Source organism: Galeopterus variegatus, unplaced genomic scaffold (assembly GCF_000696425.1).
Source record: "Galeopterus variegatus unplaced genomic scaffold, G_variegatus-3.0.2 Scaffold5590, whole genome shotgun sequence".
In the NCBI taxonomy this organism is placed as follows: Eukaryota; Metazoa; Chordata; class Mammalia; order Dermoptera; family Cynocephalidae; genus Galeopterus; species Galeopterus variegatus.
The window spans coordinates 92,670-115,691 of record NW_007731701.1 but is presented as its reverse complement, the minus strand read 5'-3'; the positions used below and the strand labels follow the sequence as shown (position 1 = coordinate 115,691).

The window sequence follows — 23,022 nt, the reverse complement described above, 5'->3', positions numbered from 1 at the left end:
TCCCTGCTGCCTGGGGTCCCTGCTGCCTGGGGTCTCTGCTGCCCGGGGTCCCTGCTGCCCGGGGTCTCTGCTGCCTGGGGTCTCTGCTGCCTGGGATCCCTGTTGCCTGGGGTCTCTGCTGCCTGGGGTCTCTGCTGCCTGGGGTCCCTGCTGCCTGGGATCCCTGTTGCCTGGGGTCTCTGCTGCCTGAGGTCCCTGCTGCCTGGGGTCTCTGCTGCCTGGGATCCCTGCTGCTCGGGGTCTCTGCTGCCTGGGGTCTCTGCTGCCTGGGATCCCTGTTGCCTGGGGTCTCCGTCACCTGGACTCCCTGCTGCCCAAGGATCCCGCTGCTCTGGGCCCACAGCAGGAGCCAGGCCTTTCCCCAGTGACTGCTCTGCCTGGCCTCAGCCCCCCCCCCATAGGTAGTGGGGAGCCTGGTGCTGGACTGGGAGAGCAGGTTGGGGAGAGGCTGCAGCCATCCTCACCGGCCTTTGAAGAAAGCCACGTAGAAGATGGGGGTGTAGGAATTCACAAACTTCAGCAGGAAAGCCTTGAAGATCAGCCTCTCCTCGAAGCTCTTCTCGGTCTTTGGGACCTCTAGAGGGCAAAGGAGGGCGATGCTGAGGACTGGAACTTCGCTCAGCCCTGGCGGGGACCCCATTCATGCACGGGGAGCCAGGGCCCCGAGAAGTTAAGTCATCAGCCCAAGGTCACACAACACACGGGAGGTGACTGGCCTGGCAGGCACGCTGCCCAGGGACGACTGCCGGCTCAGGGCACTCACCGATCTTGGTGAGCCACCTCGCTATGCAGCCGTAGACCTCGTCCAGGAGGATGATGACCACCAGGTTGATGATGACCGCCGTGGCCGTGACCGTGACCCGGATGTTGGACCGCACAGAGGGGGAGGAGTTCATGGCCAAGGCGGCAGCTGTGGAGATTCTGTAGATGATGACGCCCAGGACGATGGCGAACGTCACCGCGACCTGCGAGGGGGAACAGCACTCTTGGGTGGGGGCCCACCCCGGCTGCCCCCCACCAGCTCTTCTGCCTCGAAACAAAGACGGACATCTCTTGAGCATCCACCAAAGAGACAGAGTCCTTACCCACCACAGGCACATGAACGAGGGGCTAGTTTCTGTTTTATGGAAGAGGATGCTGAAGTTCGGAGAAGTTACATGGACAGGCCGGGTCACCTGGCTCAGGAGTTGGGCTTTACCAGGAAGCTCACAAGCTCTTTCTGCTGCCATCTGTGGTGGGGCCCAAGCATGTGTCTTTTTTACTGCCCACCATCCCCAAGCAGAGCTCAGGACTCAGTGTGGCTGCCACCCCAGTGGCTGTCCTGGTTTGTCCCAGAGCAGGCTGACTACTGGGTGGGGACTTCTACCCCCAGTCTGGGGTGACCTTGAGCAGCAGTGACATTCTCAGATGGAGTGCTGAGCTGAGGTGTGCCACTCTCCCAGCCACCTCACGGGGACTTTGCCCTGTTAAAGGTGGGGGGTGGGGTGACCCGATCCCAGCTGGGCAGGGCTGCAGGTCTGGCTGAAAGATGGACCGGGTCCCTTCTTCCAACATACCGAGGAGCTACCAACACCCTTCTGGCTCATGAGTGAGCCCCTCCTCTTGCCAAACCCACTATGGGACCAGAACATTCTGTAAGTCTCGGGCTAGTGGTTGCCTGAGATACCAGGGTGGGAGTTGGCTACGATGACAAGCTTGTTCTGCACGCAGCTGTCTGTCTGTCTGTCTTTTCTTTTTCCTTATGGGACATTGCATGTTTGCTCCCGTGCAAGGGTGCAGAGAGCAGCCTTGTCCCTGTACACAGGGTCATGAGTGACTCCCAGGACAGGCCCATGTGGTTTGTCTACCCCAGAGGGAGACCTCGGCTTGAGAAGTCTCCTAGGAAGGCTCTTACTGTTTAACTTTGGGCCAGTACCTCCAGCCATATGCCATTAACTGGCTTCTACAGATATCTGCCGGTGACTAAACGGTGACCACACCCCTCCCAGGAAAACGTCTGCAGCCCACACCACACCCTGACGAAGGAGCAGCCCTGCTCTGAGGCATGGGTACCACTCCCTGGCCACTCTGGGAGTGAGGGTTTTCCTTGGAAAAGCCCTGGGTTCTGCCAAAAGGCCCCTCCCTGGGAAAGGCACTGCCCTGGCCTCAAAGACATCCCTTATGCCAGGGTGTGGAGGTGCAGATGGGGCACTGGGCCTGCAGCTGACTCAGCGTGGGAGACACTCCACCCCAGAAGGCTGCCCCTCCCCACCAGGGCCCGCGTGCCCCAGGCAGGCAAGCCCTACAGCAGCCTCCCTTCCTGGAGGTGGCCTCCCCTCTGGGTGAAAGCTCCCGAGGGCCAGGGTTTGTCTGGTTTGTTTACACCAGCATCTCCAGGACCAGGGCCACATGGACACATCGTAGGTGCTTAGCTGACACTTGTGTACTGGGTGAAGCTGCTGAGTTGGGGCAAAGCCGTGTCCTCACCAGCCCCACGCACGTGATTTAATTGTGGCAGGGGTTTACCAGGACACCGAGGGCTGGAAAAGGGGGACCGGCTAGTTCCCTACCCGATATCCCTCTGCCCTCACGCCATCATTTCTGGGCCTCTCTGCAGATTGGGGTGGTCACGTGAAATGGTTTTGACCGATGAGATGCAAAGCACCTTCGATGAGGGGCAGCCTCTGCTGACCCGTCTCCTCCTCTAGCCCTTCCCTTTCTTTCTGCCTGAAGAGTGGAGGTGATGTTGGAGATGGAGCAGCCATGTCGTGACCAAGAGAGGACGCATATATACGACAGGTGAACAGAAGATCCCAGAAGCCAGTGACACTGAGTGCATCGTGGAGCCTCCAGAGCAGCCCGAGACCACGCACCACCTTCCCACCCGCTCACTGGTCCTTCTGCCGCTGATGCTGCCGCTTCTCCACCAGGAGCAGCTGAAACTTGGGGCAGACGTGGCTGCCTGAGTCTGCTGTTTCCGGAGCCCTGTCCCTGGCTGGGTGAGGCAGGGGCCACGTCATTCTCTGCTACCCCTCAGCACCAATCCCCATGCCTGGCTGAGCCCACTCGCACCCAGGGTTGCCTGGAGAGTGCAGCAGCCCTCCCAGCCTCCACCCAGTGGCTTTCCCTCTCTAGGGGGAAGGGAGGTGGTCTTGGGGGTCCCCACCGATGAGGCCACCCTTTTCTTGATTTCTTTACATCACTTGAGGTCTCCCTTACTGTGTGTGAGAGCATGAGGGGAAACTGAGTCCTCACGCTGCTTTTCCTCACTCAGTTAGGGGCCCTTGGCCGTCCACTCAACACAGAAAACCGAGACAGCCCCCTGCCTCTGTCTCTCCAAGTTCATACACAATGGCAGGGTTCCTGGAGCAGACTGCCCAACTGGCATTGGCTCCCCACCTCTTGGGGGCTGGCAGCCTCAGTTTCCTCATCAGCAGGACGGGGATGGTGTTGGGACTGGCCAGTTGTGAGTCTGAGTGTGATGCCCTTGTGAGGCCCTCAGCACACAGCGGCCAACCTGCGCCTGAGTGCCAGGCCACGGAGCTGGGCGGCCAGACGAGGCTCTCACTTAAACCTCTCAGGCTGGACGAGGGCACGGTCGTTTCCAATGTGACCGCAGGTGGCCCTGATCACTCGGGGTTCGATAAAAGCACAGGTAGCATGGGGCAAGCTTTCTGGGGCCTCTGTGAATCCATCTGGGGTCAAAGTCCCTGGGACTGAAATTCCCTAAGAGCCACAAGGTGTTCATTGACAAGCCGCGTCACAGACCCATGGTCACCTGAGTAGCACCATCATGAGATTTTTCCTGGGTTTTATTTATTTAATGTTTTTCTTAGAAAACTCCTCAGTTTTGTCTTAAATGATATCTGTGAACCCTAGGTTAGAATTACTAGTTACTGAAATGTCACTCTCAAAAATGAAAGCTGCGTATCAGGGACCACTTGAAATCATCTCGGGTGCCCCCAGGTGTGTGGAGCCCCCTCGAGGGTCACTGTGGAACCCTGGCCCGTTCCCATTTTCGGTATCTCTCCCACCCACCACCCCAAGGAAAAAAGGCTGCCACCCCAGGGGACGTGTTCACCGCTGACCCCAGTCTCAGCAACCTTCTTATAGGTTTCCCTGATTTCCCCCCACCTTGGTCTTCCAGAACTTACCATGAAGACAATGGAGACCAAGTTGGTGAAGTAGGCTGGAAACCGGTCTCTCCAGGTCAGCTTTACCTTGTCAGTCTACAACATGAAACAGCACAGGGTCACCCTCTGGGGCCACCACAGTGGAGAGACATCTGTGTGTGGGTGCACGTGCATGGATGATTCGGACAACAGAATACACAGAAAAAACTTTAAAAATGCCCGCGGGTGGCGAGCGGACGCAAACACCCAGTGATCCAAGAAGTGTGAGGGGCCTCCCTCCTGAACTAACGTTTCGTCATAACCGAGGCAGGGGAGCTGCTGAGAAGCAGGCCTCCTCTGCGCATGGGCATCGCGGTGCCAAGCGCTTTCCTAAAACTGAGACCCACGACTGGGAGAAGCCTGAGCTTGAGATCCATTTCTCCAGCGGGAAGTCTCACTTCTAGGACCAGAAGGCGTGGGACATTTTGCTATTTGGCACCTAGGCCATAATAGTTATTTTTCCTTTGCAGAGCAAGTCAAAACAAGCAACTGGCATTACGAGGTAAAATGTTGTCTGCCGCATAGCAACGTCGCACCACGGTGACACACGGCCTGCGGGCTCTCCAGCCCAGGATTGGCTTGGTCTGGAGACACCTTAGGCAGAAGCTCGTCACTAACTTGCGATGTTTCAAATGGGGGTGGATTTTTAAACAGGAAAACGCATGGACGAGGGGTCTTTAGAAAGTTCATAGAAAGATTTGTGTTATCTTTTAATACTGTTTTTCCATGGCCTTTTCGAAGAACCCTGGTATTAGTCACAGAATGCTGGCATGGACATTCCATGGGTGGCCTCTCATTCCGGGGGTGGGTCACATGCGTGTTAATGAGAAGACCAAGAACCGCTCGCAGGCAATGGTGACAAGCATGTTTCATGAGCTCCAGGTGAAGTGCACCCCCCATGGATCCACCAGGCCATGCCATGCAGTGACACCCCCACGCACGTGGGCACTCGCGGATGTGGAAGGAAGACAAAGAAACACGGATGTGATGTTAAAAAATAATGCAACAGTCAGAGCTTGTTGAGGAAAAACATGATGACGGACTTTGTCTGCAAAGAGTCAAGACGCGCGTTGCCCCGAAATAGAGAAGTACCAATTTCACCCCCGCCACGGCTGTCTTAACCCTCTGTTTCCATTTGTTCGTGGGCTCCTCCGCAGTGTGCCGGCGCTTCTGCGGGCGGGTTGGGGAGAGAGAGCAGCGCGGTGAAGCGTCAGGCCGCGCACACCTCGCCCCTCGGCAGCCAGCGCCCCTCTGTGCACTCGCTGGCTGCCCGGGCTGGCTCGGGGTCTGGGCGTTTCAAACAAATAAGAGGGGCAGGGACTCATTCTAAAAGAAAGGCTACAAGGGAGGTCACGGACACGGGAGATGGAGGCTTTCAGAACAGACTCTGGCACGAGCTCTCCGTGGGGCTCTGTCACGCCTGTCCCCCGAGAAGGTCACTGTGGTTTCCATGGCACAGAGTGAACAAAGACGCAGGTCACCATGAGCATTTTAGGATGACAAGAAGGAAGCCATGCCCAGAAGTCCAAGTTAATATGCCAATTAAGTGTTAGATCTTTTTTTATAAACTAGTCTAATGCCATAGCTGGGGAAAAATGAAAACCATAAAGCAGCCACCAGGAGCCAAATGAACCAGAGGCGAAGATGAAGGGTGTGGCCCATCAGAAGCAGACAGCGCCTGGGTCACCATCAGAGCCCTGCAGAAGTAAACCCCGTCACCTCTGCTGCTCCCATGTCATCACAGAGCTCGGGCCAAAACCAAGGCGCAGGCCGCAGAGGCAGAGACCGTGTGTCTGAGAGGTGGCTTCTGGCACCCACTGCCCTTGTCTGCTATTTGGGCTTGGTTAAGTCCCTCGCCTTACGTGGGTGTGGCCTGAGCCTCAGGAAGGAATGGAATCTCTCGCCCTGAGAGCTGCAACCACAAAGCCACAGGGTGGAACATCTCAGGGGCCATACGCTGACTCCTGAGACATCTTGAGCCAGGCTTGTAACTAGAGATGCTGCCCTGAGAACAGGACGAGGCTTGCAGGGCCTCAGAGATGGCGGAGTCAGGCCTCTTGCTTTACCAGTGGGAAATGAGGTCCAGAGGGGCTAAGAGACCAGTTCAGAGCCACAGCGCAGCTGCTCAGAAGGCCGTGTGTACAGGGATGTGCATGCTCTGATTTGTTAAGTGGGACAGATTGTCTCTTTATCTTAGGGTGACAATTCCGGCTTTTGTGGTTATTTTCTTTGCACCCTTGAGGCCTGCTCAGACTTTAGGGTGTGTTCAGGAAGGTGCAGCTCCATCCTGGCTGCAGGAGGACTGAGCTGTATCCTAGATTTCTGTTGTGTTACAGGAGCTGGGCCTTGCAAGGGGCTTCCTACAGTACCTACTTTACCTCCCCGGATGTGATTTGGGCAATTGTGATCCGGCCACTCTGAACCAGTGATCTCTGTCCATGTGACCCAATGACAAGGAAAGAGAAGCCCAGGGATTTGCCCTGATCAGTCCCCAGAGGCTGAAAGTGACAGCACAGCCTGGGGGGCCGAAAAGGCTCCTTCCACTGTCTCTAATCCCTTTGAGAGCCAATGCAGACCTCTCCAGAGGTGGACAAAGCCCAGGGGCTCCATCCTTGTGCCAAGTCCTGGGGAAACCACTGTCAACCACACAGCCATGCACCTCTAGAGGTCTGCGAGAATTCAGGCTGCAAATGTAAAGCTGCCAATTTGAATGAGAAGTTGGGGGAAAAGGCATTTATTATAAAAAGATGACAGCCTCAAGAATGTCACAAAAACAATACTTCTCTCCCTCATTCTCATAGTCTGTGAGTGAAACAAGGAATTGGCCATGTGCTCAGGGACCCCAGCTTAGCAAATGCTTCCATTTCATTGTTCAACATAGAACACAAGGGTGGACAGGATCGAGATTTTGTGTACTGACAAAAAGCTTCAAAGCTACGGTTCTTGCTGTTGAAAAGCTTGCTGAAGTTTGAGATCACCCTCAACATACATCAAGAAGATAGATACGTAGCAGGTTTGACAAACTATAGCCCTTCAGCCAAATCTGGCCCCCTGCCTGTTCTCGTAAATAAAGTTTTATTGGCACTCAGCCAGGCCCATTTAGTTACCTATTGTTTATGGCTACTTTCACGCTACGATGGCAGAGTGGAGGAGTTGCAACATAGACATCCAGAGCCTAAAATATTTGCTGTCTGGGCTGACCCCTGGTCTACACTGTTGCTGAGCACAGTATTTTACTGCCAGGAGAGCAAACTGGCAGCGGCTACCGTACCTCTTTGTTTTTGGATTCTTTCCTCAGAGACTTCTCCAAGACTCTGGCTTCATATTCGGCTCTGGGATGATCCTGTGAAAGAAACCGAGTTAACATGGAGGCCTTGTTAATTGTGAGTTTGGTATCCTTAACGTGAGCACCCTTGACAAAGCAGTGTGTGCATTTGCCTTGGGCACCCTTCGGGGCCAGTCCATGGTTGGCTGCTTATAACATTCCCAATTTAGAACTCCCTGTATTTGGTCAGGAGATCGGCCCAGGATTCTCAGCACCCTTGACAAAGCAGTGTGTGCATTTGCCTTGGGCACCCTTCGGGGCCAGTCCATGGTCGGCTGCTTATAACATTCCCAATTTAGAACTCCCTGTATTTGGTCAGGAGATCGGCCCAGGATTCTTCCCCTTGTTGGGAACCCCAGCCCATTGGGAAGGCCACAGAAGCTGGCCTCTGTGTCCTGGGGGTGGATGGGTCTGTGCCAGGCTGCGGTGAACATCCTGCCATGAACTGGCCCCGAGAACATTCTATGGAGGAGCCGTGGGGGTCGGAAGAGACGCAGTAAATATCAGCAAGCGTAGGCAGACCAGAGGTGCCAGGCTCAGAGGAGCCCCGAGTGGGTCAGCGAAGGGCACTGGAATGGAAGAACGGGTTAAGAGAGACCCAGAGGTGGGGGACAAAGCAGAGACCCCGCCCGTGGTGTAGGAGCTGCGGGGAACTGCACAGCTAGAAAGAGACGGATCAGGCGCGTGAGAGGGTCCCTCTCCCAGGGAGGCAGGCTACGGGAAGACAGAGGAGTGACAAAAAGTTCCAAACCTTGACAGCCTCCTTCAGGGAACCAGAAAAGTAAAAACAAAAACACAAAGATCTCATTACTTATGTTGTTTCTGAAGAAGACACATCCTCCAAAGACAATTTTCTTAAGGACCGGGACAAAGGTAAATGGACACGGGTGGGGAATGAGGAGGGGGTGGGGTGGGTATGGGAGATTCCAGGATCTGTCAGAGGCCACTGCTACTTTAGCACGACCGTGAGGGCTGTTGCTTTCGCAGCTCCCATGTTTTTGGAAACTCCCGAGCACGTGCTGGACTGAAACTTCTCAGGCTCAGCTCAGGAGCACACAGGCCGAATGACACAGGCACAAGCTGCCCTCGGCTTCGAGTGCCAAAGCCTGGGGTTCAGATGGGTGGAGAGGCAGCCCCTTCACCTGAGGCTATTAACTCCGTGGTTGGCCATGGGGGCACGGGGTGGATCACTTTGGGGAGCTCATATGGGGACAGAGCACCAGGGTCCGTCCCTCTCTGCCCCTGGAGAGCTGCCTGCTAGTGGACAGGCTGCATCAGTCTGGTTTTTTGTGAAACTGGATAATGAGACCCCTGTGGAAGAGGGTCGAGACTGTTATATGGCGGGTGACAGGTACGACCCAGTGGTGGCTAGCTGGGTGACCATTTATGGGGCGCTTACTGTGTGCTGGACCCTGCTCCAAGAGTTTTATGTCTATTGACCCATTAAGACCCTGACACCTTATCAAGTGAGGACTACCCTGCAGGACCACCCCTCAATGCCTATTTGAGAGGCAAGGACGCAGCAGCACTGAGATGTGAAGCGACTTGCCCCATGTCACACAGTGGGGGTGGTGCCAACTCAGGATGGAATCCGGGCAGCCCGGCCGCAGAGAGGCCCATCTCATGCCCGTTCAGCCGCCGCGCCTCTCCCCGTGAACTCCAGGCCCCTGTCTACTAACAACCCTGTCAGCACAGAGCTGGCACGCCGGCTTCTCTGCCTGAACTACACATTTGGCCGAAGAGTGACCGATCAATTCATTCTCAAGAGAGAGTGCTTGTGTGAGGGAATACGACAGGAATGATTAGAAAAAAGAGGATGGAAGAGACTTTCACATCACAGGGAAAATGCACGAGAGGTTCCTCTTTAAAAAAGGGGCATGAAGTTTTATAAAATTACGTGGTGGGCAGTGTGGCACACCTACAGCACGTGCATGGGGCCACCTCTGCTCTGGCCAAGGCTGTTGTGGGGACCTTTATTCCTTTTCATTCCCACCATCGTACAGGGAATTCCTGCTGGAACCGGCAATTAGGGCGATCCTGAGGACAGCGGTTCACCTGGCATCCCAGCGTCCACTTGATACTGAATGTCCCTCTCTTTGGAACACAAAGATACCCAGCGCTGGATCCCCCTCTTTGTTAGTAAAGAGGTCCCACTCTTTGTTTGGTCCCACTTCTCAGCCACGCCCAACTGCAGGCAGAGAGCTGGCTCTGAGGAGTGCGGGTTTGGCACCTGAGGGGGCAAATGCTCATGGCTGCCTTTGGGGACCTGGGGGCAGCGGCATTCCCTCCCCACACACACCGGGCTGCACCCCTGGACGCGAAGAGGTCAGCATGGTGAGCCTTGGCGTGCGCCTGAGACCACGCTGGTGGGTGGCGTGTCCATGTGAGTGCTGAGATCAAAAACACTTTAGCAGATATAAAACAGTCGCCCTGGCAACTGAGGGCATTTGGAACACCAGGGAGGTGAACGGAGAAGCAGGCGGGGGGGTGGCCTTGCCTCGCCTGCACTAGGAGCACTTTATGACCTCAGGCTTCCACGTGAGTCCGGAGGACTAACAGGGTGGGGACACACAGGGGGAGGGCTGCAAACGCCAAATCCACTGACCTCCTCCTCCTCGAAGCCTGTGAGGTCCCAGCGGTAATTGAGCCTCATCTGTTTCCGCTTCCAGTGCTCCATGAAGGTGGCGGCTGCAGGCAGGGAGGAAAACCGGGGGGTCAGGAGCCAAGAAGTCCCCGATGACATAAAAGCATTCTTTTGTTACGCACCATTTAGTAAGCAAGGGAGACACGCTAGGCCAACAATCTCACATGCATTAACCATGCAGCCCTCCCACTGTCCCTGTGAGGCAGGGACGATCTTCTCCCATTTTACAGATGGGGAAACTGAGCCACGGGGCAATCAAGTCCCGGCCAAAGTTACTCAGCCAGTCAGCGAGGGGCAGGGCAGGCTGGCCCTACAGCCTGTGCCTTAACCATCTTGCTCCACTGCTCTTGGGGACCCCAGTGGTCAGGTGGGGGTCCTGAGGTCAGAAAGGATAAGGAATGAGCCAAGACCACTCACTCAAGCTCCACACCCACAAAGGTGGTCTGACTGCTGAGTGTACTCGTAGCTGCTACATCCTGCTGCAGATTCCCAACAGACCAAACAGTTCAAATGCCGCCTCCTCCAGGAAGCCGCTGGTCATCCCCTCAGTGTCAGAAGAAAAACAATTCCTCTTGCTTTTTTTTTCCTTTTGGGGAATCCCCAACCCCCAATATCATGGAGGGGGAAACTGAGGCTCAGAGGGACCAAATGGCTTACCTAGTAGGGGGTGGAAGCAAGACGGAAATAGAACGAGACATGCAACTGTGAATCTTCAGTGTGAACTCACCAATGTGCTCCTTAACCGAAGGCAACATGTTGTAGGAAAGAAGGGAGCTTTGGAATCGGCCAGTAGTGGGTCTGAACCTTCTGGTTCAGGGTGCTTTAGACCACCCAGAACACGCACCCCCCGTCCCATTAGGGAGAATTAAGAACAGGGCCTCTGAGTTTGAGTGTGTTTGTCCATGAAGCATGCACTGTAGGTATTAGCTACTGTATCAGCCAGGCCCAGCCAGGAAACAGGAACCTCTCCAGGTCTTTCAAACTGGGGTAATTTAGTTCTGGGAATTGGACACACAGGCATTGCAGGAGCTGAGAAGCCAAGCAGGGGAGGGTGAGACCACCCAGAGATTATCAACAGCAATTGGCGGATGGCAGGACGATGGGAGGTATCCAGAGCCGGAAACTGGAGCTGCCCAGAATAAGGCAGGATCACAGAGGGAGGGCTCCCCAGCGTGAGTCATTGCCAGGGATGCCCCAGGACGCAAAGGGAGATGGGGAGGAATTCTCCAGCCTCCCCCTTCATCCTGCTGCTGATCTCCCACTAGGGCTTCCCATTGGCTGAACCTCTACTAGGAAGTGGGAGAGCAAAGCAGCCCGGGAAACGTAGTTCCCATGCTATAGAGTGAATGGGTATGACCCCAACAAGTGCCTGCAACCTGCTGCTCGGTAGGTGCATACTGAGCACTGCCGCCATGGCAGATGACGAGGGACTGCAGGGGACTCCAGGGGAGCCAGGCACCTGCCTCCAGGAAGCGAGCAGGTGGGGGCAGGCCTGTCTGCGGTGCATGCTTTCACCTCCAAGGAGGTAAATGTGAGGGTGGTCCTGCCTCTCTTAAGATGCCCTTTGGGCTCTGGAGCAGTGGAAGAGGTCAGGGCCATTCTCACAACTCCACCTGTCCTGGAGGGACCCTCGCTCCTTCACCGTGTTTTCACAGCTGCCTCTGTGTCGTCTGCCAGCCCACGGCAACACAGCCCTTTCAGACCTCACACAGAGGGGAGAAACGGTGTCTCTTTTACGGACTAAGCATTGCCTGGGAGGGCTGGCGCCCTCACACCGGTAGTGTTGGCCTGTTTCCCTTCCCTATCCCGGCCTCCCCAGCTCCTCTTTCTCAGACTCACCTGGATCCCACGCAGAAGAATCCCTCCACATCCACACCCCGACCACTGCAGCCTCCTGCCGCCCACTCACCAGCTTGAGCGTGATCACAATGGCTACCACTTAATGAGGACCCCATGTGACACACTGTGCTAGCATTTCACAGACATCGGTTAACCTCATCCTCACAACAGTCGTAAGCAGGAGGAATTATTTCCATTCATCAGTTTACAAACCAGGACACTGAGGCTCAGAGCGTTAAATGATGCTCAAGGTCAGCTTCAGGTGAATGGCGGAAGTGGGATTTGAATCTAACTCTATTTGACTCCAGAGTCTACACTTAACCAACTCTCTGTACAGATACTCGATTCTCCTTAAGGAAATAATAATTGTAGTCAAGGCTTCTGGTCAAGATGGTGGAATAGACAGTCTCCAGTGTCACCTCTCCCACAAATCAACAAATTTACAACTATAAAAAGCAACAACAGCCAAGCTGGGGCTGCTAGAGCTCAGAGGAAGAGGAGGGGAGGCCTACGGAGTGCATGAAGGCGGGAGAAGCCACGATGAGAGAAAGAAAAAACTGCTCTGACCATTTCGTGCTCTGGCCACTTTAAGGCTAAAGCTGGTGAGCACATGGAGAAGGAGCCAGCAGAAGGAGCCAGCAGAAGCCCTAGCTGTGTCCTTCAGATGGAGTTGCTTGGATGTGGCAGGGGAGAAGAGGGCCTTGGTGGCACTCTGGCCAGCAAGACCACTAACAGGGTTCCTGTGGACCCACAAAGGAGCCACAACAACTGAAGAAATGGAGCCACTCAGAGGCTGGTGAGTCATTGCAAGAGACCGGCACACAGCCTATCCCATGGGAAGTGTTTGCAGCCCAGGCAGTGGGGAAATGGGCCCACCGGGGGAACAGTGCGGCACAGCAAGGACAGATGAAGAACAACTCAGAGGAGACTGGTCAGGAATATAGAATTGCATGGGGTGCAGTTTGATGAAATGACTCAGGCCCAGATCAGAGTTTCTACACAACCCAGGTGCACTGGGTCTCTGGAGAGTTGGAAGTACCTATAAGGTCAACTATTAAACACTGAGCTGCACAAAAAGCCTTCCCTAGGGAATCAGCAGCAAAGCAGCAATTTTTTCCCCCTGTATAAAGAGGACCAGTAAGGGTATCTTAACCCTTGACTTGGTGTTGTCAGCACCATGCTCTCCCAAGTGAGCTAACTGGCCATCCTTATGCAGGGATCTGAACCCATGGCCTTGATGTTATCAGCACCACACTTTCCCAAGTGAGCCATGGGCCAGCCCCAAAGCAGCAATTTAGCTAAACCACACAGCTCAAGTCCTGGTCCCCACAGGAAGTTGCCCAATTTTAGAAGTAAGCAGAGGACAAAAAATTTGTTCTGGCCCAGGCACACCACCAGCACCTCAGGACCCACCTGGGGATCTGAGGTATGGATCCAGGGACCAGAACCCTTCTCACAACCAGGCACACAACCAGTGCCTCAGGGCCTGCCCAGGGACCCAAGGTATGGAGCTGGGGACTGGAACCCCCCAACCCGGCACACTGCCAGTGCCAAGGAGAATGCCAAAAACATCACCTCCACGTGGGTGACCCACCACAGCCACCACAATAACCACAGCTGCCAAAAAAGTGGCTAGACGCCACAGCCACCATGCAGATGGTCCACCAGCCACTGGAGTGCATTGACACAAGGACAGTCACCAGCAAAAACCAAAGAAAAGAAGAGGATGTCTCTCTCCACAAAGCCCATTCCAGAGTGACAGAAGAAGCACCTACTCTACAATAATATTGGGGGACCTGATCATGCCTCTCAGCATTGGACAGATCATCTAGGCAACAAATCAACAGAGTAACCGTTACTCTTTCAGAAGGAGAGAAGAAATCTGGGGTAATTAGAGGGGAGAGGGGGAGGGGGAGGGAGATAGGGAGAGATTGGACAAGGGGCATAAAGAATAAGTATGATTTGTAACAATATATATGCCAGTAATATTGATTTGATCAACATATGTCAATGTTGAATCCCCAAAATATGTATAATCAATGATGATTCAATAAAAATTTAAAAAAAGAGAGAGAAATAATAATCGTAGTCACAATCAATCTGATTACTAGAGCAGTAGAGCATGCCATTTTATAGATGAGGAAACAGAAGCTCAGAGAGGCTAAGTGACTTGCCCAAGGTCACAGAACCAGGCAGCTGTACTGAACCCAGGCATTCTTGCTCTGGAATTTGTACTGTTACTGTCTTAAGATAGATACAAGAACTCTCTTCCGGAAGTGTCTGTAGGTTGATCAGGACCAAGACTGGAGCCGAGAACACAACCTAGTGGCTGGAAGGGGTGGGTAGATGATACATAGACACAGCATGCTTGGCTAAGCCATGTTTAACAAATAAAGACATTTGGTATGAAATTGTGAATTTCCCAATTCTCCTTTAAAAATCAGAAGCACTGGTACCAAGAGGCTGGAGCTGAGCAATGACCATCTCTTTGTCAAAATTTGGGCATACTTTCTCCCACTTGGCCACAGACCCCACCATGCCCTATTGCCTGGACTGTGTGGCACTGAGTTTGCCACGCCTACTTTGGAGCAAAGGGGTGGATCTGTGGAGGTCAGGCGTGGCTGGCAGGAAGGGAGGATGGATCAAAGGGAGGATGGATCAAAGGGAGTTCAAGCGTGGCTGGCAGTAAGGGAGATGTGGAGGCTCATGCTGAGCCCAGGGGGCCGTCCTCAGAGTTGGCATCATGAGCGGTGTGAGAAACCTCCTCCTCCTGGGCTAAGCAAAGGCAGGAAGAAAACCGAGTGCCATCTTTCACTAGTGCTCATGCAGCCCTGCCTCCTTACACAACCGCGTGGATGGCAGCAGGTCCTGTGGACTTCTCACCCTTGCTCTTTGAGGTCCCCAATCACAGTTCTCCTTGCCAATGTGCCAATGACATCACACCATTACACAACACCTAAGTGGTATCAGTGCCAAACATGGCACCTTCCCACGCCTGACCCCCTTTGATCCCACCCCCACCCCCTCAGTGCCAGGATAACGCACTCCATCTTACAGACAAATAAACTAAGGTTCTGAGGAGTCAGGTGACCCATTAATAAAGTGTAGACACCTGGACTCAAGTCTTCGAATGCCAAGATCGGCCAGGGTCAGCCTACCCACATGAGGATGAGGTATAGAAAGAAGAAATAGCCTGGACCTCAGCAGATTTACAAGATGGCTAAAGAGACAGCCCAGAACCAAAACATAGACAGTGAGACAGTCCAGGCCAGGGCGGAAACAGGTGGTTGAGCTATAATCCGTCTTTCTCTAAACATTTGTTATAATGACATAATGTTATACAAACACATTCTTGTAGAGGAGCCCGGAGGCAGCAGGTGAGTGAAAGCCTCTGGATTTACTCTGGATCAAATGCAGGTGTGAGCTTGGGCACGGGACCTCACCTCTGCCCGCCTCAGTCTCCCCATCTGTAAAATGGGCTTGTCAATAGTGCCTGCCTGAGTGGGCCTACTGGGGGGTCCTCATGAGTCAACCCACCAGTGGTGCTCCAGGCAGGACCTGCACGTTGGTAAGGGCTGAACAGAGGACTGTTCTGACCACCTGGCCCATGTGTAAGCGTCTCCACTCTGTCTTGCTAAGAAGCTAATCACCGAACAAAAGGCCATATTTTGTACAGTTTCATTTATATGAGATATTCAGAAAATTTATAGGTAAATCCATAGAGACAGAAAACAGATTGGTGATTTCCAAGGGCTGGAGTTGTGGGGTGGGGCTGACTGCTTAATAGGGACGGGGTTTCCTTTTGGGGTCATGAAAATGTTCTGGAGCTAGAAAGGGTTGCACATTGTGGTGAGTGTACTAAATGCCACTGAACTGTACACGTAAAATGGCTAATTGTATGTTACGTGAATTTCACCGCAATTTAAAAAAAAGCTAATCATAGAACAATGGATATAGATTCCCCTTATGTGTATATGTTCACCTATGAAGTCCTGGAGGACATCCTCTGCAGAGCAAATGGGCTGGAAGGACACAGATGCAGGTTATCTGCTGTATTGAAATCCCCCCAGGTAGCTTGGAAAAATGCAGATTCTTGGGCATCGTGCCTGACCTGCCCAGGGAGACTCTCCATTCTGAACGAGCTCTGCAGGTTGCCCTTGTGCCCACAGGTGTCTGGAAGTCCTGACCTGCCTGCCATCTGTCCTCTGTTCCCTCCATCCACCCCTGTCCATCAGAGTAGCTGCTGCCCACTGTAGGCCTTTTTTGGCTCTGCTCTCAGGCTGCCTTCCCCTGCCTCCCTTGGGCCTTGTCTCGACCTATTTGAATTGTCTTTACTGCCCAGGTCTAATTCCAGCTTCCTTAATTCCGGGGTACCTGGCTTCTGACTGCACTTTTTGAGCCCTCTCTGCCCTGACATGCTGCCTTCCCCTGCCTCCCTTGGGCCTTGTCTCGACCTATTTGAATTGTCTTTACTGCCCAGGCCTAATTCCAGCTTCCTTAATTCCGGGGTACCTGGCTTCTGACTGCACTTTTTGAGCCCTCTCTGCCCTGAGATGTTGTTGCCAAAGCCCTAGTGCAACCTCAGATGCTTCATGAGATGTTCCTGTGGTTCGGTCTTCCAACCTGTCTTTTGAGCAAGTTGCAATGTGAGTCTGCAGCTGCCCAGTGAGGCCCATGGTCCTTGTGGGTGGGGGTACATTTTCCAAACCTTAGCCACCCAGTCCTGAGCCCAGTGGACCTAGGATGCAGCTAGGGCTCAGTCCCTACGTGACTGCCACAGCAGGGCTGGCATCCTGCTTTGGATTATGTGTGTGTGGGGTCCTATTCATTCCCCTCCTTAAAATATGAACCTCTGCCATGGACGGAATCGTGTCCTCCCCAAATTCAATGTTGAACCCTTTAACCCCCAGTGTGATGGTAACGGGAGGTGAGGGTGGGGCCACCGTGACGGGATTAGTGCCCTTGTAAGAAGAGACTCCCGAGAGCTGGCTCCCTGTCTCCCTCTTTCCCCTGCATGTGAGGACACAGCGAGATGGCTATCAGAGAGCCAGGAAGTTAAATTAATCACTGGCACCTTAATCTTGGACCTCTCATCTTTCAGAACTATGAGAAATAAATGCCTGTTGTTTAAGCCACCCAGTCTGTGGCATTTTTTTTTTACAGCAGCCCGAGCTAAGACAGCATGTAATGCTATGTACTGTATATAACTGTCTTGTGTATTAGTTTCTTGTTGTGACTTGCTATAGATTGAATGTTTGTGTCCCCCCACCAAGTGCCCATGTTGAGATCCTAAACCCCAAGATGATGGTGTTAAGAGGTGGGAGGGGATCAGGTCATGAGGGTAGCACCTCAAGAATGTGATTAGTGCCCCTGCAAAGAGACCCCAGAGAGCTCCCGCATCTCTGCCACCACGTGAGGACCTAGTGAGAAGACACCGTCTATGAACCAGGAAGCAGGTCCTCACCAGACACTGACTCTGCGAGTGCCGTGACTCCAGACTTCCCAGCCCCCAGACTGTGAGAAATAAGTATCTGCTGTTGCGGCCAGTCCGTGCTGTGTGGTTGCCACAGCCGGTGCCCCTGAGAATGGAGATCACCCTGGTGATCACAGTGGTGTCCCCTGGGCACCACGGGGGCAGAGAAGAGCTCTCCTCAGCTTAGCTCGTGGCACAGTTGGGCAGGGCCTAAAGGTCACCCACCCCTCACTGTCATGCTGAGTCATCAGGCACCCCACCTGCCTGTGCCCTGGACAAGCCAGCTCAGGAGCAGCCACGGCCTTTCCATTCCAGCACGCCGTCGTAATCGAACCCTCCCTGCGTCCCCACCTCTTGGAGTGACTCAGGCCTGTCGGCACCCTTCAAAGTCTCAGGCACAGCCCCTGGGGAGGGGTTTCAGTAGCATCTCTGACATGTCATTGAAGTTCAGGCCATCTTTCTCCAGCTTCTTGCATCCAGGGTCAAATAAACTCCTTTGTTCCGTGTGGAACTGACAAGCAGTTAAAACCCCATTATTATGCTATAATTTCAGAAAATTGATCCTAGTAAATGGCTAAATGGGACTCAAAGTCACTTAATGTGACATCTTATTTGAGGCTTTGAAATGTCAGAAATGTCAGAAATCCCAGGCAGCAGCAAGCTGAAGTCTCTGGGCCCAGCATGTCAGCTCCAGGAAAGCCGGAGCCCACAGGGGATGGAAGCAAAGATTAAAACAGCGGGTTGCAGGTGATTCATCAGCGGTGAATACTGAGCCCCGCTCCCTGGCGGGTGGGCGGGGACAGCCAGGCTCCCGGCTGCCAGGCAGGAACAGGTTTGAGGCTGCTCTCTGCAATTGTGCAAGTAGAAATGTGAACAGCTGGAGGACAGAAAAAGAAAGGACACAATGGGAGAACAAACACCAGTGGGAAAATAATCCCTTAGAGGATAATGAACAAATAATTGAATAAGAGATTTAAAAAAAAACCACAACAAGAGATCTCTGCTAATTGCACTTGACGGCTCGTGTGAAAAGGGCCCCGGGGACAGTGGCTTTGTCTTCTCTGCTCTGCCTGCTCCCCGCAGGCCTGCGGGCAGAGGGGCGGGAGGGCTCCAGTACCTCGGGCAGGTTCCCTCCCGTTGTTTGGTCTTGATTTATAATAAGCTACTTTTCTCTAAAGTTAGTGCTTCATGGGAGCTGGTTGGCTTTGTCGTGATTTCACCCCCCCAAAATGGGAGTGCGTAGAGTGAACTTGAACTTGGTTCTCTAGTGACAGACGGGACACATTTGTCTCCCATGGTGGACGTGGAGCTGGGAAAAACAGCAGGAGCGGCAGGCTGAGTCACCAGGCTCAGATTTGCACCTCCCTCTGCCCCCTAGTCTCAGGGGAGAATGGGGCCATCTGCTTTTCTCCGCGTGGCAGAGCTGCTAGTAAGGGCTGGCTGACATCTCTGAGGGCACAAATCAATAGGTGCTGGATAAGAGCTGCTGGCTGAGCAAGCCGGCCTCAGCAAGACGGTGCACAGTGTTTAACGAATTTAATCATATCCCTGTGTGTCCTGTGCAGCTGAGCAGTGTTGCTGCCCGCGTGCCCCTCACTACTGGCTCAGGGTAAATTTCTGCTCCCCCAAGAGGGCACAGAATAGAGGCTTGGAGGACTTTTGGGTGGAGGGTGTGACTGGGGCACTCACTTCAACCTCAGAGGCAGATGGGCCAGAATGCAAATTGGTGATGTCTGATAAGAATCGTTAGCTGTGTGATCTTGGGCAAGTCACTTAGCTCCTCTGTCCTTCAGCGTCCTCATCAGAGAAGACAACAGAACCTCCCTCTAGGGCTGTTGTGGGGATGCCTGAGACAGCCTGTGCAGAAATCTTAGCTCAGGACACACAGTCCTCAGTGCAGGTTCTGAAGGGGAAGGAGGTATATTTTTGTGGGGATAGACAGGGAAACTACTCCAGGTGAGAGAATACATTAGAGGCAATGCAGTCAGGAACAAGTGAGCCGTGTGTTAAGCACATGTGTTAGCCAGAGCTCATAAGTAATGCACGCAGACAAAGGAGAGCCTAGTGGTCAAGGATTTGGGGCTCAGGAACCAGAATCTTGGGGTTCAAGTGTTGCCTTTGCCTCTTATTAGCTGGTGTAACCTTGGGAAAGTTGCCTCAACTTATCCAACTGCCAAATGGGGCAACAGTGCTGCTCACCTACAGTCTTTGGGGGAGCTAATGAGTCACTATGTGCAAGATGCTTCCAGCAGTGCCGGGTACACAGTAGGGCTCAACTAACTTAAGCGTTATTCTTTTCTGAAGTGGAGGAAGACACACAACTGACAGAGGCCCCCAAGTAAAAGGTGAGAGGTTGGATTTGAGCCCCCATCTCCTAGGGCCAGGCTGTGCTTTCAGGTTTGCAGAAGACACGTGCTCACCTGTAACAGTCAGTAGACGTAACGACTAGCCCCAGGCACATGCTGGGCGCAGCCCTAAGAACTTCACATGTCGCGACTCATCCGATGTCCTCAACAACCCTGCGAGGTGGGTACTATCATAGTCTCCATTTTATAAGTGGGGAGCCTGGGACCGGGAAAGCAGAAGCAACTTCACTGAGGTCACAGGCTGGCAGGTGACAGAGCTGGAATCTGAACAGGGGCAGAGCCCAGGGGCCACGCTGTTAACTGTGCAACCTTACCTAACCATCCTGCTATGCAGCCGCCAATCCAGCTGCTACCCAGTTGGAGCAAGCCGGCAAACCGGCAGCCATGCAAGCCATGCCCCACTGTGGGTGAATCTTCCAAGCTTGGGGCAGGGGAATCAGAGGCTGGCTGCCCACCTAGGAGGGTTCCAGCCTCAAAGCTTCCTGGGCCAAGATCAGAGATGCAGAGGCAGGGAGGGACCTGGCTGGTTTGGAGATCTCCAGGAAGTCCAGGGAGGCTGGCACTGAGGAGTACAGGACGGTGGTGGGGGAGGGCGTCCGGGAGATGGTTCCCGATGGACGCACTGTCCAGAGAGGCAGGAAGGGACAGGCTGTCGGGGAGCACAGGCTCCAGGAAATGTGCATGTAGTTCCTGACCCTGCCAGCAGAACCTTACTTTCCTCATCTGTGAAATGGGACAACTTATCGGCTGTGGGGACACAGTGGGGTAAAGGACGAGGGACATCCCATCCTGTGTCCAGCACATACACTTCAGCTTACTGACTGACGACTATTGATTCTACATTTATAATAAGACTGATCCCAAAATCAATAACCCAAGCTAGGGAATGAGGCTGGAATCCTCCCATAAGCCACATGACCAGGGACCATGCACAGACATCACCTCTCAGGCTCCTGCAACCTCAGCTAGAGTGCTTCCCGCATGGGTTGCACACAGCCTCCCTCGGCGGCCCAGCCCGGCCATGCACAGCGCTCCCCCCGGGAAATCGCTGCCCTGTGCTGAGCTGGGGACCTACGACCCTCGCTCTAGGCCTTGTCTGGAACACCGATGCCTTTGCCTACACAGATAGGTGACTACATTCATTGAGAGCCTGTGCTTATTTGTGCACGTGTCTGTCCCTGGCTCTGACCGGAATCCCCGGAATGCAACACCTGCCTCCCTCACCCTGCTCTGCTCAGACCCTGTGGGTCAGATCCTGGCATGCAGTCATCCTGGCTGGCTGTCCCTCACGTGTCTGGAGGCACCACACGGGTGTGGATGCCGGATCATAGGCACCGCAATGTCCGCCGGGACCCCCTTCTCAGCAGAGGAACTCCTATCTCCCCCCCCCCCAAATCCCACATAGAAGCCCCAAATGGAAAATCGGCAAAAAGACTGATATCAGTTTAAGTCACGGCGGGGACTAGGGCTTGGCAAGCGTGCCACCACACTGAAGATTTTAGCGACGCTGGCTCTCCAGGTCATGCGAGTGTGGGGTGGGGGCCGCCTTCAGTGCTGTACTCAACGCCTCCGTCCCTTCGCCCTTGTCCTGGCTTAAATATCTAGTCTTGTGGGGAACCCAGCAGAGGCCTGTGGGACCCACTTTGAGAACTACAGGGTGACTATTGGTTTTTAAACCTTCAGGCCCAGACCCTTTGCTCAGGCAGTGGCACGGACAGACCCAGAGCTGCTGCCACTCAGAATCAGGGCCAGGCCAGAGCCCCCAGCAGGAGCTCCACGGGAGCTGGCATGGGACAGCCAGTGCTGGGTACTCTCTTTTATCAGAGGGTCCACAGGCCTGGGGGTGGGGGGCTCAGGGCTGCTGCCGAGCCCAATGGGCGGGGGACTAGACTCTGCTGGGTCTCTTCCCCAACCGTCGGGGCACCAGCTCATCTGCTCTTCTCAGATGCAGGACAGCCTGTGTCCCCCCCAGGGGGCCTGCACAGGCAGGAACTCTGAGCAAAAGGGCCGGGGTGGGGGGTGTGTTCTGTAGGTGCAGGGCTTCCGTGGGTGACTGAGAAGGCACAGGGGGTGACGCGCTAGGACTTACAGGAAGGAACTTGCAATGGCAGTGATGGCAGCCCAGGTCTCTGTATTCCCCACTGAGCTCCCTGCCTTCCTGACCTCCCCCGGAGTGAGCAAGGTGGCAGCCTTGCTGTCAGATTCGGAGGAAGGGACCACCAAGTGCTTGTGGCAGGAGGGTGGCCCAGCCCCACGCCCGGAGATCACTGTGGCACGCGGAGAGTCCCACGAAGTGGATGGGTTTGGGGGTTGCTTTGGAGGAGGCATCCGGTGGGGGGCCTGGGACGGCCACCGCCTCCAGCATCCTGAGGCAACGCCATGTGGGCGGAGCTCGGGGCAGTGGGGGATCTGAAGTCTGGCTTCTCCAGGGCCCTTAAAGAAATTTGCTGGTGGTCGGGACGTGGGGGCTGTCATCTGTACCTCTTGCACTTCAGATGGAATCAGCTCTGTGGACCTTGCGGGAATGACTCTGAGCTAAAACAACGTGCCGGAGTCCTTTAGAGACCAAACGTCTCTTCTCCACCGGAGGCCCTTTACTGGGAGAAGTGGTTACCAGGAGTTGGGGCTGGATTCCTCCCAGAGCCTTAAGCAGGGTAAGAGGGAAGTGATGGGGTGAAACTGGGGACCCCCCAGGGCCAGGGTGACGTGATGAGGCTCCCAAGTGCTTCTCTTGTGCTTTCTGATAAGCCTCTTCCGCTGCCCCCTCGGGACAAGCCGGGTTCTTGCGACTGTCTGTGAGGCGTGTGGTGGGCCAGGGCATCCAGCACAGAGCTCATGTGGGTCTCCAGTGAAAGCCCCAGTTGTGGCCCCTAATGGGAGCTGGGTCACCCCTCCCTTAATCACCGCCCCAGGTTCCTCTGACATTTGTCATCTCTGGCTCCAGTAGAAGACAGGAAAACGTCTTTGACACAGCAGCTGGCTGCACTGGGCTTTACGGAAGGTCCTTGCTGGCCTCCCTGGGATCCTTGGTCCCTTTCCCAGCTGTTCCCTGCACCCAGCAGGCGCCTTCAGCAGGCCCTGTACTCCAGCCCAGGGCCTTTGCATGTGCTGCTCCCTCTTGGATCCTAGTTTGTAAACTTTTCTTTTCTTTCTTTTTTTTTTGTTTTGTCTTTTTTCGTGTCCGGCAACGGATCGCAACCCTCAGTGTTGCACCCATACCGGAC

General features: G+C 54.2%; 1 protein-coding gene across 3 annotated transcripts in view; it reads right to left on the bottom strand.

The window, feature by feature from the left end:
• The window catches only part of ANO1 (anoctamin 1, calcium activated chloride channel), a 95,999-nt gene that overhangs the window by 31,390 nt on the left and 41,587 nt on the right, over window positions 1-23,022 (bottom strand). Inside the window, exons 11-17 of one of the 3 annotated variants that reach the window (XM_008589679.1) lie at window positions 10,082-10,164; window positions 8,228-8,239; window positions 7,423-7,494; window positions 5,244-5,321; window positions 4,134-4,208; window positions 764-965; window positions 465-576 (exon numbers count right to left, since the gene is read on the bottom strand). In XM_008589679.1, the coding sequence (XP_008587901.1) occupies window positions 465-576; window positions 764-965; window positions 4,134-4,208; window positions 5,244-5,321; window positions 7,423-7,494; window positions 8,228-8,239; window positions 10,082-10,164 (634 nt within the window). The remainder of the gene's footprint in view (window positions 1-464; window positions 577-763; window positions 966-4,133; window positions 4,209-5,243; window positions 5,322-7,422; window positions 7,495-8,227; window positions 8,240-10,081; window positions 10,165-23,022) is intronic. The other 2 variants (XM_008589680.1, XM_008589681.1) reach the window with 2 other exon arrangements.